Genomic DNA, 18,884 nt, shown 5'->3' on the forward strand with positions numbered 1-18,884 from the left:
CCCTGAACAGCTTTTTCTGCCCATAGGAAGAGAAAGTATAGTGGGGACAGGGCCACTGTAATCACCTATGTGTGTTTGAGGGACACACAAGCTAATCACTACCTAGGGACCAGTGATTAGTACTCCAGAGAGGGCTGCCAGTCACTGGGACTCCCTGCTGCTCCTGTGACCTCTGGTGCAGTAAAGTGATGGCGCAAAGCAGCAGCGCACTTTACACTCTGGAAGTCACAGCAACACAGAACATCAGTGACCAGCAGACTTCCAGGAGTTCCAATCACTGATCTGCTCCGATCACAATCCCTGTGTAGGTAAGTATGACCAGAGATGGGAGCTATTGTGGCGAGGGGTTTTATCTCAACAGGGGAGTGGGTTGTCATGGGCAGTGAAAGGAGTGGAAATGTTGGCGGCGATGGCGTATTTTTAGGGACAAATACCCGGATCAGGCTGGGGAGTGGCATTGCTGGGACATACATTTTCTGGCTAGCTCTGTTGTGTAATGTAATTATTTATCACATTGCAGATTGGGATGATATTATTGCAACAGAAGGATTGTATGAACAATGAGTGCACATGTAGAAGACAACAGCTATATTATCACAAATGATTTATAATTTATAATCCTCCATAAGAGTCCTCTATATAGAAAGAAGTACTGTACTCAGTTTGGGGGCAGATTTATTACATCCACATCTGAGGATGCGCATGTGCTGTGATAACATCAGCCCAACTCGCAATGCGATAATTTACTACATTGCATGGATGCATCAATTATCGCATGCAGTAACAGAGCTTGCAATAAAGCTCTGCCCTTGCGATGCCACTCTACAGCACTATTGGGGTATCACTATAAACTGATCACAATGACCCTCTCCCTGCATTGCTATCTCTTCCTAGTGCCAGAGAAAGCTGTGAAGAAGTCCCCAAACTGCATTTGAGCCCTGTGATTTGCCAGCTGAAGTGTTGAAGAGCTCACTGATGATTCTTTTTTACAGGGGTTTTTTTTTTGTGTAAATTTTCTCGCATATTCCAGTATAAAAAAAAAATGCTTACTAAAAAAAATGCTAATTCAAGGGTTTGGAGCAGTTTTTCCTGATAACTGCTCCAAAAGCTATTTAATGCATTTAAGTGATGCTAGAATAATACAAATGGGGTAAAAACACCTTTTCACATAAAAAAAAATAATGTTCATAAGTAGACGGGATTCGGTCAATATGCCGGCTATCGGAATCCTGGGGGTCAACATACCGATGCCGGAATCCCGACCGCTGCAATGCCGGCAGTTTGTCCACATCACCCATAGAGGGAGAATAAAATAGTGTGCCGAGCCTCTATGGGTGATCCACGGGCTTCCATTGTTGGTATTGCAGGGGTCGGAATTCCGGCGTCGGTATTTCGACCGCCGGGATTCCGACCGCCGGCATATCATACCAGACCCAAATAGACTCCTTGGCATTTTGTAAGAATATTTAATGTTTGAAGGAAACGTAAAATGAGGATACAGTGTATTCACAGTCTCAAGCTATTATAACATTCTTTTTATATACTATAGACCTGTATTTTAGCAAAAGGTCTTTTTAGATAGTACCTTGTGCAGAATACTTCTCCTAAAAAGACTCCCTTGATACTACTTTTGGGAAAGAGCATGAAATATCACTACACACTTAAATTCCGTATATATTTGTTCTTTTATTGACAACGGTATGCTTGACTCGGAGGTGGAAGTAAAGCAAAAAACAGAAAGTGGCTCATTTAAAATGCACAGAGAGATTTAGATTTGAGAGGGGGTGTCCAAACTCAAATTTAGTATGTATTGCAATTATATAGATGTCCAGTATTTGTGGGTTACATATAAAAGAAACGCATATTTACCCTGAATACTAAATGGGTTTGATCCCCTTGCATTGCAACATGTTTTGACAAGGTTTGTCCTAGTGCACAATTACCTTTTTACCCTGTATGTACTGTACTTAATGCCTGTGATGGATAAATATTTGGCTAGGCCCCAACAGGGCCCTAAATGTGCCCAACAGGGCAAGTTCCATGGCAAAGACATCTCCCCTGCATCATCCCCTTCCTCTCCTGGAATAGGACCGGGCTTGGCTACAGATACTGATGAGACAGCATTGGTTCGCCTCCCAGTCACTGCCAAGAGATCACATCCATACGAGCACCTCTGCTAGATCAAAAATTTACGCCAATAAAAGATTCAATAGACTCTGCCTTGGCTTAACTTACACAACATGACCAACAACTCAGAGGCGGAACAAAGAATCTCCGATTTGGAAGACAAGCTCACTATAACCAAAATCACGGTAACCGCCCTGGAAAAAAATGAGGCCTCCATTCACAACAAGCTAGAAGATCTGGAGAACAGAAACAAACGGAATAATATCCGTATTTTTGGTATTCCAGAACCTGTTAAATTTGCCGCCCTTATGCCTCTTGTATCTGAATGGTTGCCTCGGGAACTGGGCTGCGTTGCTCCCATTGTCCTTACTGGTGGAGATAGCCCACCGGGTGGGCCCAGACCACCAACAGCAAAGAGATAGACCCCACCATGTCATCTTGCGAATCTTGAACAAGGTTCACCTCCTGGATGCATACCGGAGGTGTACTGACCTCCGATACGAGGGAGCTAAATTACTTCTTTTTCAAGACTTCTTCTACCTAGTTGCTACAAAGCAGAGAGAATTTGCACCAGTCTGCAAAAAATAGTTTGAGATGAACTACCGCTTTGCCCTATTATACCCAGCCAAATTGAGGGTCCTACATGAAGGAAAACATTATTTCTGGGATTCCCCACAAGAAGCCAGGAACTTTCTTGACTCTCTTCCCTCTCAACCCTCATCACGAATGGATGATGCAAATTAACTTTCTTGAGAATGATTGCTTAAGTATCCTTTCCATATTAGCACATTCATACACATTCAGTTAAGTACTGTTACTTATTCTGTCCTTCTCACGGTTTGTTATTTTTGTTATTACACTATACCTGCCTTGGTCTGGTGGGGAAAACTTATGGATTTGATTTACAAGGTTTCTAGATATGCGGCCTCAAAGGTCAATCCAGCCTTTAAAGGTCTGCATTATTGTATTGCATGTGTGGGCTCATCTATCTTAACCACTGCATATTTGACACATGTTATTTCTGTGATATTTCTATTTTTTTCAGTTTCCTCAGTGTTACGCACCTTTTTGAAAATGTTTACATATGGCGTCGATGCGACTGCTCTTTTGGGTTCTTAAAGTAGTTAAAAAAATTGTATATGCTATTTTTGTTCTGTATATTTTTCATGGTACAAGGTTTTGTTATTTAGGTATTGCATGGCACTTTTGGGCTGTTATTGACCCCTCGGAGTCCGCTCGCTGGGACGGACTGGTGCTTAGACTTCTTATGATATGACTTTATTTGGCCTAGAGTGGAGGTAGGATAATGATGCCTGATAGTTCTAATAATTCAGCCAGGATACAATCTTAATTGAAGTTTGTGTCATGGAATGTGGAGGGTCTCAACTCCCCAATAAAAAGACGCAAGGTTTTGAGCCACCTGAAACGCCTTCGACCAGACATAGCCTTCTTGCAGGAGACGCTTTGGGATGTAAAGGATCCCAATATACTCAGGGATACATGGATTGGTGACTTTCGGGTGGCTTCTTTCTCGGCTAAACGTATACCTTTCACTATCAGAGACACCTGGATAGACCCAGAAGGGCACTTTTTGTCTATTAAATTAATGCTTTATGGTTCCCTTTTAACTTTAGCTGATATATATGCCCCTCAAAGCCCTAATAAACAATTTTTTTACCTCCATATACACCAAATTGCTGACGTGGCGGGAGGGGGAATTGATTTTAGGGGGGGGGATTGCAACAATGTTTTATCTGAGGGGTTGGATAGGTCAGGGAATAGGCTGGGGGTAGAAATTGCCCCTCCCTCTTGATGTTATTACATGACTCATTACAGTTGTGTGATCCTCGGAGGTGCCAACACCCCACTTCATGAGAATACACCTTTTATTCTCACCCCCATCATACATCGTCTCGTATAGACCTTTGGCTAATCTCAAACTCTCTCTATCAACGGGTCTTGGATTCAGGGATAGGCCTTATCGATCTGTCGGACCATGCTCCCATTTGGTTCAAGTTGTCTCTCCAAAACCCCATAGTCACATCATAAAACTAGAGATTTCTCTCCTACCTGGTACGAGGGAATGTCTTACTCACATATGCTGCTGATAATAGCTCACACCTAGAAGATATTCATCTATTCTGGGCAGCATCAAAACCGGTTGTTAGGAGTCACATAATGGAATATGTGGCCAGGAAACGCAAAAAATGTAATGTAATCATAGCCGAACATAGAAGATGCTTAGCCTTGGCTTAAAATGATTTACTGGTAGCCAACTCCGAGACTGCATGGCTGCTCTATGTAGAAGCCAAACGTGCTTATGATGCCTTGTGTACGGAGCAGGCCTAATTTACACATGATATTCACGGCAATAAATATTTTCAAGGTTGTAACAAATCTGGGAGATTGCTGGCCAATCTGATATCCACTCAGTCTTCGCCCTTACATATTTTACAAATTGTCACTCCCTCTGGTTCCCTGGCTTTGGGGACCCAGAAGATTCCGGCTGCATTTCAATCTTATTACAAACATCTATATGAGGCCCCACCTGATAGACCCCTTGAGGGTCTACAATTCTTGCAACAAGCTAATTACCCAACACTTATTGATGAGGAAAGGGACTCTCTTATTACCCCAGGGTCCTGAAGAAGCTTTTGCGAAAGCGTACGCTTGACTGCACACCTAGTGTGCTAAACCCCACTTTCCCTTCCCCCCCATACTACTGTATTTTGATTTGTATAGGCCGGCGGTGACATAGGGTATCCGCTGGATACGGTTCCCTGCAGTACAGTGACATGGACTCTGGCGCCAGAGCCGTGCATACTCCTGCCTCTCCTGACACGCAAGAGCGAGGTAGTGCACATCGGCACACCTCAGACAGCCTTGCGGTCAGCACGCAGGTTGTGGAACTAGCAGCTCCAGCCAGCGGTGGTGCTGAAGCGGGATCCCACCCGTGTTCTAGCGCTCATCGCTGCTGCACAGTGAGCTCCAGGAGCAAACTTATACATTGTTTCAAAATTGTAACAATCCTGGATAACGTACACACTATAAACTGCCAATATCTGACACAATTCCCTTACTCTCAATCCAACCCACCGTGCCTTATAAAGTAATAATTATTCAGGGACAGTGTGAAGTGGGGTCCCACTAGGTGAGGATATATAGTATATCCTTTTTAAATCACTAAATGTTATCTTATGTATTTGTCGTGTATTTCTTTTATATCTTCGCAACTATTTTAATGAAACTAATAAAAGTCATGTTTTATTATTAAATTCTTTTTGGTGCACCAACAAAAGACACCCTTTCTCTGTCCTCCCCAAATATACTTATTTCGTTTCTATGGTAGAACACCCTCGTATTATTAAGATATTAAATAAAAATAGTGCATAAGGATGGTCCACCCGCATAATCTCTATGTGATCTCTGTGCGACTGGCACAGCTCTCCCCAATCTTATTACTGTAAATGGCCTGAACTCCCCACCCTTTCAATTATCTAGGGGGACAAGACAGGGCTGCCCCCTCTCCCCGTTACTATTTAATTTTGCCCTAGACCCCTTAATTCGCAGATTTTCTCATGAGGTTTCATGGCAGGGAGTGGCTCTGTGGGGGGGACGGAGGTGAAGGTATCGGCTTTTGCCAATGATCTTCTGTTGTACATTAGTAATCCCAAAGATGCTCTACCCAGTCTACAGAACATTTTGGGGACACTCAGAGACATTTCTGAATTTTTGATTAATTTCCAGAAGATGGAGGCGTTTGCACTGCACCCAGAGGCCCAGCTGGGTTGGGGATCCACATTCCCCTTTCACTGGACTTCAGAGTGCCTGGTGTATTTAGGCCTACGCTTCCCTAGAGATGTCGCTGGTTTGTATTCAACATATTTTTCACATTTTATCTCTAAAACGATTGCTGATTTTGAAAGATGGAAACATCTGCCACTCTCCTATGTTGGTCGCTGTCATTTATTCAAGATGGTCTCTTTGCCGCAACTCCTTTACCCAGTCCAGATGCCCCCCTTTCTGCTAACCAAAAATTATATTTCAAGTATTAATAGGGCACTTGTCAAATTCATATGGGCTGGCAAACATCCTAGGATATCTCAGTTGGAATTACAACAACCACCACTACTTGGTGGCATTAGTTTGCCGTGCATACAAGATTATGCCTTGGCATCAAATTTGCGGTAGCTCTGGACTGGGTGGGAGGTGTAAATAACTATATGTACAGTTCTTTTGATCAATCCTTCTTCCAATACACCACACTAGGGGCCTTATTCAGATCTGAGCTCAGTATAAATTTGTTTGGAAAATGAGCCAAACCATGTGCACTGCAGGGGGGCAGATGCAACATGTGCAGAGAGAATTAGATTTGAGCGAGTTATTTTGTTTCTGTGCAGGGTAACTACTGGCTGCATTATTTTTACAGTGCAATTTAGATTTCAGTTTCAGCACACCCTACCCAAATTGAACTCTCTCTGCACATGTTACATCTGCTCCACCTGCAGTGCACATGGTTTTGTTTATGCATATACAACACTTGTCTATTTGGAGGTAATACTATAATTACTTCTCTTTGTGTTATTTATTAATGTCATATGTTATGCACTTTACTTTACCAAAAAATGCCACTTCATTGTTCCTGGCTAACTATGCAATTTTATTACCCCACCATGCAATTGCCTATTATATGTTGAATGTATATGGTTTTTATTGTACCATTTTCTCTTTCCCAATAAAAAAAAATAAAAAATAAATCATAGATTGTAAGCTCTATTGGACAGGACCATACTTACCCATATATATTTATTTGTAACATAATTACCTCAATGTAATATAATGGCAAATTTTCAATAAACAATAATATTAACAATGATCAACGTAATACCTGCCACCTGCCGTTAAAAAATTTAAATGCAGTGCAGTGGACTGAACTCAACAAAATGGCAGCAGAAAAGGAGTGCAGTCTTTGGCTGGAGGAGTGCATGAGGTGGAAATTAAAAATTATATGAGTTGTCATGATGTGACCATTGCTGTTTTTTTAGAAGCTTTTGGACCAGATGCACCAAGCTTTAAAAAATTAGAAAGGGGAGAATAATAAATAACCACCCTAACTGTCATTTTTCAAACCCAGTATGTAACATAGCAGTTGGGAGTTGATTGGCTGGTTGTTTAACACTCTCTACTTTATCATTTTTAATAAATGCATCTGGCACTTTATTTTTATTTCCTAAAAAAAGACTAATTTCCAATATGACAGCTCCAATACAGTATAACAAACATTATTGTATAAAATTATTATATGAGTGATGCTATGTTCTAAACAATTAATAATAATAATAATAATAATTATTATTATTATCATAACTATTATAATAATTATTATTATTTTTATTGTTGAAAAGTATAGCTATTTTAAAATCAATTCAAGAAAAAAAAGCATTTAACATAAATGTAGTAAAAGAAATGTGTAATTGTAATATTCCGAAATGTAGCTACACACCACTTATAATAATATATAAAATAAAAGAAAAATAAGAAAAAAAGTTTAGTGATCTAAAAGCAAATCATTTTGCATCTTCTCCGGTGATGTCAAGCAGGGATAACCAAAGGAAGCCTTGGATAATCACAGCTTTCTGACAGCATTAAGCCACAGGCATGCAGGCATTCGACAGCTACTTTTACGCCTCTGTGATCATAGTACTACTTTAGCCAATATTCAGGATCATTGATACTTACATAAAATGGATCTTCAGTACACATGAGCTTATGAGATTTTATTGAGGTTGAATCAAAAACACAGCATGCATGATTGCTAATATCATTTTCTTAAAAAACAATGTAAACTAAATAATTTGTATTACATAGTGATCAATAAGCTTGAAATTTGGCTGCAAAAGTGCTGAGTACTTGAAAGGCTGGACCCAATGATCGATAGCTGGAGAAACATTAGGTATTGTATTAAAGAGTGATAATGGTAATGAATTTCATCTAGCATTAATCACTTTGGTGGTATGCCTGGAAATTTTCTGCTCTGCATTAGCGGGCTTTCCTGGAAAATTTCCGGGCATGCCTCTGATAAGCAGAAGTTCGCCAGTGATGCCTCCAGCGGTGCACCACTGATGCAGCACCAGCGCTCCCCATATCTGCTGGTCCATGATCTCACACTGCTGGTCCATGAAAATATGCCAGCTGCCCCTCCGTACCACCACTGATCCATGCCGTTGATCCTCCCCCCAGCCGCTGATCTCCCCCCACCGCTCAGGGAAGTTCAACGCCGCTCAGGAGTGCTCGGGCATTTGTGTGTTCCAAACACAAAAATGCCAGAATGGCTGAGCACCTGAGCACTCCTGAGCCACCCTCCAAGCGGCCACAAACAGCTGTAGCCAGAAGTAGAAACCAAATGGGAGCAGGGGCTGCTGCTGAAGGTAGTGGCTGCAGCTTGAGTGGTGAGTATTTCTGGGGCAGGACAAACCTAACCTGGGAGATCAGCCTCCTCTAACCCGCAGAAATACTAATGCTATTGATTTTAAACAACTTTCTACCTCTCTGCAACAACTGCTCTCACCCATTTCTACACAGCTGTAACCCACCTGATCCAAACTCTACAAATTGCCCTTGATGAAGCTTCTCCAGCTACTCCTCACAATCCACGTAGGCTTAGATGCCAACCGCGACACTCTAAATTAACTAGACACCTGCAAAAATGATCACGTAGATTGGAATGTCAGTGGCATAAATCTCCAAATCCAAATGACTGTCACATTTAAGACTACCTTCCACTCCTATTGTAATGCTCTGGACACTGCTAAACAAACTTATTTTCAATCTCTCATCTCTTCTAATGCCACTAACCCCAAGCGACTTTTGAATACTTTTAAACCACTTCTTTACCCTCCTTCACCCTCACCACTTGCTAATATCAGTGCAGAAAAAGTAAAAGATTGCTAAAATCCAAGATGAAATGGCATGCTCTTCCTTGGATGTCATCTTGCCACCTCAAACTCAACATTTCCAAAACAGAATTAATTATATTCCCACCAGCCAAGAGTATTTACCAATCTGATATCTCTATCACTGTTGAGAACACAACAATTAATCCTACTCCACAATCTCGCTGCCTAGGAGTCATCCTCGATTCTGAACTGTCCTTTATTCCTCACATTCAATCTGTCTCTAAATCATGTTACATGCATTTAAAAAACATATCTAAAATTTGTCCATACCTTACACAAGACACTGAAAAAACTCTAATACATGCACTAATTATATCACGCATTGACTATTGCAATAGCCTCCTTACCAATCTTCCTAAGAATAGACTCTCACCACTACAATCCATTTTGAATGCAGCTGCAAGGCTGATCTTCCTGGCTAGAAGCTCATCGTCTGCTGATCCGCTCTGTCAGTCCCTCCAATGGTTGCCTGTATATTACCGCATTCAATATAAAATACTTCTACTTACATACAAAGCCATTACTGTGACTGTACCTCTTTGCTTATCTCAAAATATATCCCCACCAACCTCTCCGCTCTGCACAAGATCGGCATCTCTCATCCACACTCATTACTTGCTCCCACTTACACTTGCAGGATTTCTGTCGGGCAGCACCCACCCTATGGAATGCCCTCCCATGCACATTAAGACTCACCTCTAGCCTCCAAACTTTCAAGCGTTCCCTGAAAACTCACCTTCAAGCCTATCAAACTCAGGAACCCCCACACAACCACCAGTAGCATTTATATCTATTTGCATCCCATCAGGACTGTCTTGTAATCTGATGGGACTGCCATGCTATGGAATTCTATCCTTATGTATCCGCCTTTTATCCCTATAGATTGTATGCTTGCGAGCAGGGCCCTCCTATCTCCATGTCGGTTTGTATCTACCCAGTTTATTTAATCATGTTGTTTCCAATTGTAAAGCACAACAGTGATCTTCAGGGGGTGGGATGTACGGGAGGGTTGCGCTGTGGACAGTGGGTGGGGTCTCCTAGCTTCGAAAGTGTAAGGTACACTACCAGTACCTTTTTGCAGTAATTGGAGGAGTGAGGGGGTTTACACCTTGCGGTGTCACTCTGCGCTTAGAGACCCTATCAGCATATAAGAATAAACATGTTTTGTGGAAAAAGAATATGTGGCATTTATTTAGACCGTAATGGATAAAAATATTGCACTAAAACAATGTATAAACATACAGAAAATTCAATGTATCAATAAGAATTAGCAGTGTTATTAATAACGGGGGGGGGGGGTATATTTAAAAAAAAATGGAGATAAAGGTTTAACTAATACAGGTATACACAAACATAAGGTAGGTGGGGTATGGGATGACACACTAGGGGAATGTCCTGATGTGGAATAACAATGGTCCTCCGACTCTAGAGGATAATGTTCCTGCAGTCTTTAGTAGCAGTGCCTCTGTGGGCTACAGTACCTCCAATTGAAGGGGATGAACATGGAAATGTCTGCCGGCAGACTCCCGTCGACTAACCTCTTCAGCACAGAGAGGTGGTTGGCGGTTCCAGGTGCTTGCGATGCCTCGACTAGTTTCGCCCGATAACTGGCTTCCTCAGGATGGTCGCAGTAACTGGTGCATCACCATGTTCTTCCTTAAATGGTGGAGGTGTGGGCGTTGCTTGTATTGCTGGGTGTGGCAACATCCCTTGGATTTGTTGTTTCTGTGGGCGCAGCTTGGGTGGGCGTGCCCTGTGTTTGGATGTCCAATCGGCTCTGCCGTTTCTGGCCTGTAAGTGATGCAGCGTCGGGACCTGGGGCGGGCGGGTGACGTCATTCCTGCCCGTAGCTTCTCCCTACTTCCGCCCTGTTCAGGGCCGTGCTTCCTTTCTCCACTGTATTGTTGGCTGGTGCTTAGCGGGCGGCTTCTTCGATAGTTGTAATGCTGTTGCCATGGTGACGTTTGTAGTCTCCGGAGCCACTCGTAATATTCAGCGCTGTCTGCCGCTTATGTTCTGTCTTCATCCAGGCTGTATATATTGTGTACAGACTTCTTAAGCTAATGACACAATAGGGAACGTTGGGAAGGGGAGAGGGGAGAGGGGGGAGCAAAGGGGGATTCACATTGTAATTAGTTTTTTTGCAGTATTGATATAGGTTTATTAAATTCTCCCTTAACGTTCACATAGTATGTAGTGTCATATTCACATGCTGATTTCTTCACCTTCGCTCATGCTCTGTATTTAAACTCCTCTGTGGCTAATGACATATTGAGGTTGAAAGGCAGGGGGGGGATTGTGGTGTGCATTTATGGGCCGTTCTATAGGCTGATGCTACTACACTTGGTGGCTATGTTGCGTATATGTGGCACTGCGGTTTAACCGATAATTTAGATGAATGTAAATATTATGCTAGTGCGTGATTCATGGATTCTCCTGGGAGATAGATGGAGATACAGAATGTGCTGCGCTACATAAGAAACTGTAAATAAATAAAATAAATAAATAAATTAAGTGGACTAAATGCATTTGATCCTTTTGAAAAACCTGTACCTACGAGATGAGAGGTCCACCTATGGCAAACAACATCTATACTTCTATTCTGGAGCAGGTTAACTCAAATTAATTTTTATGCTACTGTATTTATGGATTGACTTGTATTGTAAATAATTTTATATACTTTTATCTCTTTTGATATACCAAGAATGAAAAATTCAGGTATAAAAAATTTGAGGTGCCATAGGGCATTTATTTTATTGGTAATATCCCATTCCTAAACAGGTAATATCCCATTCCTAAACATCTGAAGAGTAACTATAAGGTTGTGTACCCTTTTATTCCCCGTACCAGATGATGCCTTGTTCTTTGTGTAATTTTCTCTGTATGTTAGCTCTTTAGCAGCTGACTTATATTTGCTCTGTCATTCTTTATCAGACTCCTGTCAGCTCAGTTGAATTATATCAGACTCCTTTTATATCTCTCAAGCTTTAATCCCTTAGCTCTCACTCCAAATTTAGTAGCCACTCCCCTCTCCTGATCATCATGGTGTCATTTCCCAATATTTCAAATGATTTAATTTTATCATAAATAATTAATTTATAATTTGAAATAGTTAAAAGCTCATCAAAATTAAGGCTTCTGCAGTGTACCTTCATTTTGAACTGTGACAGTTTTGGGCCCACAATCTCTCTACCTCACCCCCAGTCACTATCAGCTCCTACCTCCAATCTCTGTCTTCTCCATATCCAGCAAGTTTGATGGAGATCAGTGTCCCTGCAAAAATTGCTATTGCTTTCTGTTATGACATATTTTAGCCCTCAAAGGAGTAATTCGGTCCATCAATTGGCACTTTACCTCATAGAGATGAGGAGTAGTTAGCCTGATAGGTAGATAGATAGATAGATAGATAGATAGATAGATAGATAGATAGACAGATAGATAGGTATATGACAAATGTAACATCTTTAGCCAATATTAACATTATATGTCCTTATAACTTTGCATTCTAACATCCTTATGCATGTATTTAGGGCAGTACAGAGCTCTACAACACAAACTTACCTTAAATATCAATTCACCTATTACTCCATTCCATGTACCGTCCTCTAGAGGACTTCCATACTTATGATCTGGAGCAATGTATATTTCATACTTAAATCCCAAATAATTTGATAAGGCATCGAGGACATCAATAGAAAATCCTTGGTATTTCTTTGGCTTTCCTAGTACATTTTCTAATACCATCACAAATGGTTCTTCCTGTAAAAAAAAGAAAAAATACATTTATATATGTATACAGAGGGAATATTGCTGTCATCACTTATCAATGAGTTTTGATGTCATTAATTTATGGTTCATTAGGACTCCTTAGCAGCTTTTAATAACCATATAATTTACAGTAGAAACTGTGTTATACCCGGTTTTAATATCCTATATATTATCACCAATTAATGTAGACGATAGATAATTAAGTTTAAGACTACGATTTGTTTTTGTGATTGAATTGTAATTAGTGCCCTGTTGCTGGGTAGAAAATATTTTGCTAGTGGGTTATTTTAATGGTTGGTTTTAGCCTATTGGCTTGTGCCATAATATGGTTATGTATGGTGTTGGTTATATTTTAATGCAGCCTTTTCAATTTGTTATTAACAACAAAGTGTTTATTAATGCCTTGTGATAATTATATTAACTATTTAATGCACATTTAAACTTATATTTCATAATCATGCTATGGATCTGAAATGTAACAATATACAGCCATTCAAAGGAAAATTTATCAAAACTTGGAGATGTACAGTATATATAAGTAGATGTATATGTGTTTTTTTATTACTGCTGCTCTGGTATACATCTGTATATTTTACGAAAGACTTAATCATAGCATACCTATGTGACCAACTACTCTATGGCACAATCTAACAGAGTGAGTGAGTATTCATTACTAAGGTGATCATACTGGTGTCAGGTCGGTGTATATCTCTACAAACACTGGCAGATTAACACCTGTTGTATTATTAGACATGTAAGATAATACTATGTGACACCATGTCCATAGATCTCCTATTAGTTATCTTTAGCTGGAAATTTGGTCATGCTATCTGTGTTGACATCACATGACAGACACACACCCACTCTGAGCAATGAGGTTCATTTTTAATGTCTATGTACTGTAATTATTGTACTTTTTTCATTCTAACTTTTTGTATGTGTATATGTATCTTTGCCATCTTACTTAAGATTGTCTCCTTTTGATATTTAGATTGTTTTATTTAAATATTGCTTGACAGAATATATAGTACACACCTATTTTTTTATAATTAAGCAGTCATTTAAATCAGGTACACTTGCCAAACCAAACCAAGCAACCAAACACTTGCTTCTGAGGAAGCTGAGGTTAATAGCGCAAAACAAAAAGTTTACCACCTATTGCTACTGCGACAGTTTGGGACTGCTTCATGTCTATATCGGGGCCAGTACCAACCATCCAGATCTCCAACAGCTATAAACAATTGACTTATTCCCATACAGTCTGTCAGCAAGATTAGTCCAATACTTTACTTGTTGGACTAATCGGGATTGGTTGGAGCTATTATTTGTGTCCTTTGTGACCACATTTACAATTCTCTGGCAGACCTGGAAGAAAAAAATATTTGTGTCTTTTCATTTACGATACAACAGCTAGTACTATTTACTAAGATGGGAGTTCTTTTGAAGATGGAATGTTGATAATAGCAACCAATAAGATTCTACTTATTTATTTAGCAAATGCTAGAAGATAATAGCTAGAATCTGATTGGTTGCTATGGGCAACATCTCATCTTCAATAGAACTCCCATCTCAGATAATTTACATCTTATAAACTGCAATATTTTTTGGTGTGCTGGGGTGAAAACATGTTTTGTGTGTCTTTCACACAAAATTCTGCTAATACAAATTTCAATTTTAATTGTACCAATGCTATCATCTATTTTGTATATGTTTACATTGTGTATTATTATAGTCTATATTTATTATATATTCTATGCAACTATCAAGAATTATTACATAACTTTATTGATAATTATTACGATTATGGGGATTATTCTGATTCACCCGCAAAGGCACAATCACTCTCTAATGGACAAAACAATATGCACTGCAGATGGGACTGATGTAAGATGTGCAGAGAGAGTAAAGGCCCCCATACACTATGCGATTTTGGGACGATTTCATCCGATTTCGGATGAAATCGGCCCAAAATCGTAGGTATGTGACATTTGATCCGATCCGATGCGCGGTCCCGTGCGCATCGGACCGGATCAGGGAGGTCGGACGGTCTGTACATACGATCACGTCCGACCTCCCTGTATGCATATGCCTGCCACCTGACAGGCATATGCATACAGACACTGGGGGAGTAGTGGGGGCGGCCAGCGGCAGCGGTGGTGGGGGCGGCGGTGGGGACGGGCGGCGTGTGCGGTGAGCGCAGTGTACTTACACATAGCAGCAGCGGCGGGGACGGGACGCGCAGTGGCGGCTATTATATTTTTAAAATACTTGTCAAATGACCGGCCGCTCTCTGATTGGCCGGAGAGCTCTCAGCCAATCAGAGAGCGGCTGGTCATTTGACAAGTATTTAAAAAATATAATAGCCGCCACTGCGCGTCCCGTCCCCGCCGCTGCTGCTATGTGTAAGTACACTGCGCTCACCGCAAACGCCGCCCGCTGCCGCTGCCCGCCCCCCCCCCACCGCCGCTGCCCGCCCCCACTACCGCCGCTGGCCGCCCCAACCACCGCTGCCTGTCCCCACTACTGCCGCTGCCCGCCCCCACTACTGCTCACCGCCCTGCAGCTCCCCGGGGTTTTTTTTACATGGGATAAATCGCATGCGATTTATCCCATGTAAAAATGGCACATCAAGTGCCAAATTGTATGTGAGCCTCCCGGGGAGCTGCCGGGCGGCTCGCAGGTAAATTGGGTCCGACTTGTCCCTAGGACAAGTCGGCCTAATGTATGGGGGCCTTTAGATTTGGGTGTTTTATTGTTTCTGTGCTTTATTTTTACACTGCAATATAGATATCACTTTGAAGTACAAACCCCACTCAAATGTAACTCTCTCTGCACATGTTACATCAGCCCCACCTGCAGTGCATATGGTTTTGTCCATTTGAGAGTGATTGTGCCTTTCCGAGTGAATCAGAATAACCCCCTATACCTGAGGCTCAGAGCTGTTTTCTATGGTTGATTTATAAAAGTTTTTTTGTGCTGTTAGCACTACAAGAAAATTGTATAAGTAAAAAGTGAAATGTGGGCCTAATGTGGTGTGAAGGGAGGGGACATGTTGGTGTTCAGGTGGGTATATTGGTGTGCAGGAGGGGCACAATTGTGGGAAAAAGGGGGTATGTTATTTTGAGGGAGGAAGCATGTTAATGTGTAGGAGTGGATTGTGTCACCCTCACCAAAATGGCAGGGGGGTGTGCAGTGGCGTAACTATATATTTTGCGCCCCCCCCCCCCGCCAAACTTTTTCGGCGCCTCCCTCCCCCTCTCCCTCCCCTCGGCGCCCCTCCCCATACCTGACAGAGCAGCATCTGCGGTCACTGTCCCGTCCAGTCTCCCTCAGTCTCCGCTGCGCTGCTCCAGTCTCCGCTGCGCTGCTGCCCGGCCGCATCTGCGGTCACTGTCCCGTCACTCGCTCCTGGCACCGGCTCCTGCTGATAATGAAAAGTGACTCTTAGAAAATGGCTGCCAAAACTGTCTGCAATACGGGGGCAGCCATTTTCTAAGTGTCAGTTTTCATTATCAGCAGGAGCCGGCGCCGGGAGCGAGTGACAGGACAGTGACCGCAGATGCGGCCGGGCAGCAGCGCAGCGGGTAACTATAGCACCGCAGCCCCCCCGGCGCCCATAGTTACTCTACGCCTCCCCGCCACGGCGGGGGCTGCGGAGGCATAGTTACGCCACTGGGGGTGTGCCATACTGTAGCTCCATACTACACCTCTGGATATGTGTAAATATTATAACTTTAAACACTCCACCGTATAAATATGTGGAAAGTTATAGTGCCCACAATTAATTATCATTTTAATCATGTTGACTTTCTTGTTACTGCATCTCCGTGTAGGGCAGATATACTAAGATACAGTAGCAACCAAGCAGCTCCTAACTGTCATTTTTAAAACACAGCCTTTAACATGGTATTAAGGAGCTGATTGGTACTTTTTCTCTCTCCACTTCACTTTCCAAGTCTTAATTCATCTTCTTTCAGTAGAAACTATACCTTAAAGTCATCATCCTAAGGAAACAAGTGAGAATACATGTTTAAAATGCTTCTCTGTTGCCTTTGTCTCATTAAAAACATGCCCTAGAAACCATATTACATCCTTTATATAAAGCAAGGCTTTTTCAATTCAGGAACTTCCAACAGGTCAAGTTTTGAGCATTCTCTTATTCCTGCAGAGATGCATTTAGCTCAGTAATTATTCTCAAACTTTCTAGCTGGAAGGGTCATCGCAGTCGAGAAACCCCAATGTCCTGTATGTCGAGAGGCAAGCTTCCTGTATTGAAAAAATGTAATTGCTACATATTATGTTATAAATGTTCTATAATATATATTTGAATCTATATTTGATTTGACATGTAAAGGAAAGACACTGCTATGCACTGACATTCGCTCACCATTTGGTATGCACATAGAAATGTATTTGAAGGATATTCAGCGTTATCAGCAGTGATGGTGCAAGAGTTCTACCAATAAAGAACATCTCCACTGGCTCTGCCAGAAACAGAGCAATCTGAGAATTTTTTGCAGCCACTCTTATTATATTGGAGTGTATTATTATGTATTTTTGTGGTGGAATATTGGCACTGTATAAATAATATAATATTGTAGCACTTTTTGCACCATGGGCCTGATTCTAGTCTATTTGGTCCTCGCCTGTTTGCACTGGGGACTGATGGTTGTACCCTGCGCATGTGCATAATCAGTTATGCGCATGTGCATGGCTTCTGTTCGAGTGCCCTCGCCAACCTGCACTGTCAGCGTGCCGCTTGCACAAGAAGGGGGGACGGATGGCGGCTGAATGGGGGCAGTGGCAGCAATGGGCCATGGCAACGCCCAGCGTTTCATGGGCATTCCCATGCAAACACTGGGCGTTCCCATGTAAATGCCAGTATGATGCAGGGTGTCGCGGGTGGGTGGCTGACATCACATGATGTCTCCAGGCACAAGCCCACAAATATAATTCAGTCTCCACTGACATATTTGCGAGCCCTGGAGAAATAATTAGATGATTGCTGATCATTGAATGATTTCTGCAGCAGCGGGCACATGCAAGCGTATCATAACACAGCCTCTCTCATGGTTGTGAGGGGATACGGCAGTGGGGGACAGCATTTCAGCAGGGTGGGCACTCTGGGACTCGGTATGCTGCAAGACTTGCCGGATGCTGATTGGCTGAATTCTCTCAGCCAATCAGCGACTGGCAAGTCTTTTCAAAATCAGCAGCACTTCCCGCTGCCAGGCATATAGCTTAGCTTGCTACAAGTGAAAGCCGCCACAGCGCTGCCCGTCCCCGGACCCGCTGCCTGTCCCCCCGCTGCCTGGAACGGAACCCCTGCTGCCCATCCCCGGACCCCGCTGCACAACAAGTATGTGGGCGCAGGGTTCGCTCAGCCTCCGGCACCAGGGGCAAGGCAGTCATTTGCCCCCCCCCCCCCCCCAATGAGCCCTGGGCTCATTGAGCCAGTCCTGGTTGCAGAACTACAGTGGGAAAAACTAAATGGGGTTCCCCTGTATTTCTATTACCAGCATTAGACTCTGGGCTGTGGGTTGGGCTGATACCGTGAAAGTGTAAAAAATAGACCAAAGCATTTTTTTTATGGAACTACAAGTCCCAGCATGCAGGCATCAATGGGTCTCCTGGTTCTTGTAGTTCCACAATAGAACCAATACATAAACAAAGCACACCCACCATAATAAAGTGTAAGTTTAATACACACCACACACATATACATACTCACCTATAGGGTCCTCAATAGGCCTGTCCTCTTCTCCAGGAGATAATCCATAGGGTACCTGAGAACAAAAAATTATACTCACATCCCATCCGCCATAGATCTGGTCTTCTTCATTCCAGTAGCATCCATGGTATGTAAAAAATAAACTGAAGCCTGTATCCAGTGCACTAAGGGAACTGCAAGTGTGTTGACACCTGCAGTCCCTCCCCATTAATGAGTAAATCCCCGGTGATGTCAGTCACCTGCACCTCCCTCCTACTGCAGCCAATTGAATGGATTTTACCCTGTTCGCACAGCTGCGAATG

General features: G+C 42.3%; 1 protein-coding gene across 2 annotated transcripts in view; it reads right to left on the bottom strand.

Moving 5' to 3' along the window:
* GRID2 (glutamate ionotropic receptor delta type subunit 2) overlaps positions 1-18,884 on the bottom strand; it is a 1,102,902-nt gene that overhangs the window by 219,118 nt on the left and 864,900 nt on the right. For both annotated transcript variants that reach the window (XR_014472933.1, XM_083179104.1), the window contains exon 10: positions 12,645-12,842. Coding sequence is in view for 1 of the 2 variants with exons in the window: in XM_083179104.1 (XP_083035230.1) it covers positions 12,645-12,842 (198 nt within the window). In the remaining variant the exon portion in view is untranslated. The remainder of the gene's footprint in view (positions 1-12,644; positions 12,843-18,884) is intronic.

This window comes from Crinia signifera, chromosome 1 (assembly GCF_055691185.1).
Source record: "Crinia signifera chromosome 1, ASM5569118v1, whole genome shotgun sequence".
Lineage (NCBI taxonomy): Eukaryota > Metazoa > Chordata > Amphibia > Anura > Myobatrachidae > Crinia > Crinia signifera.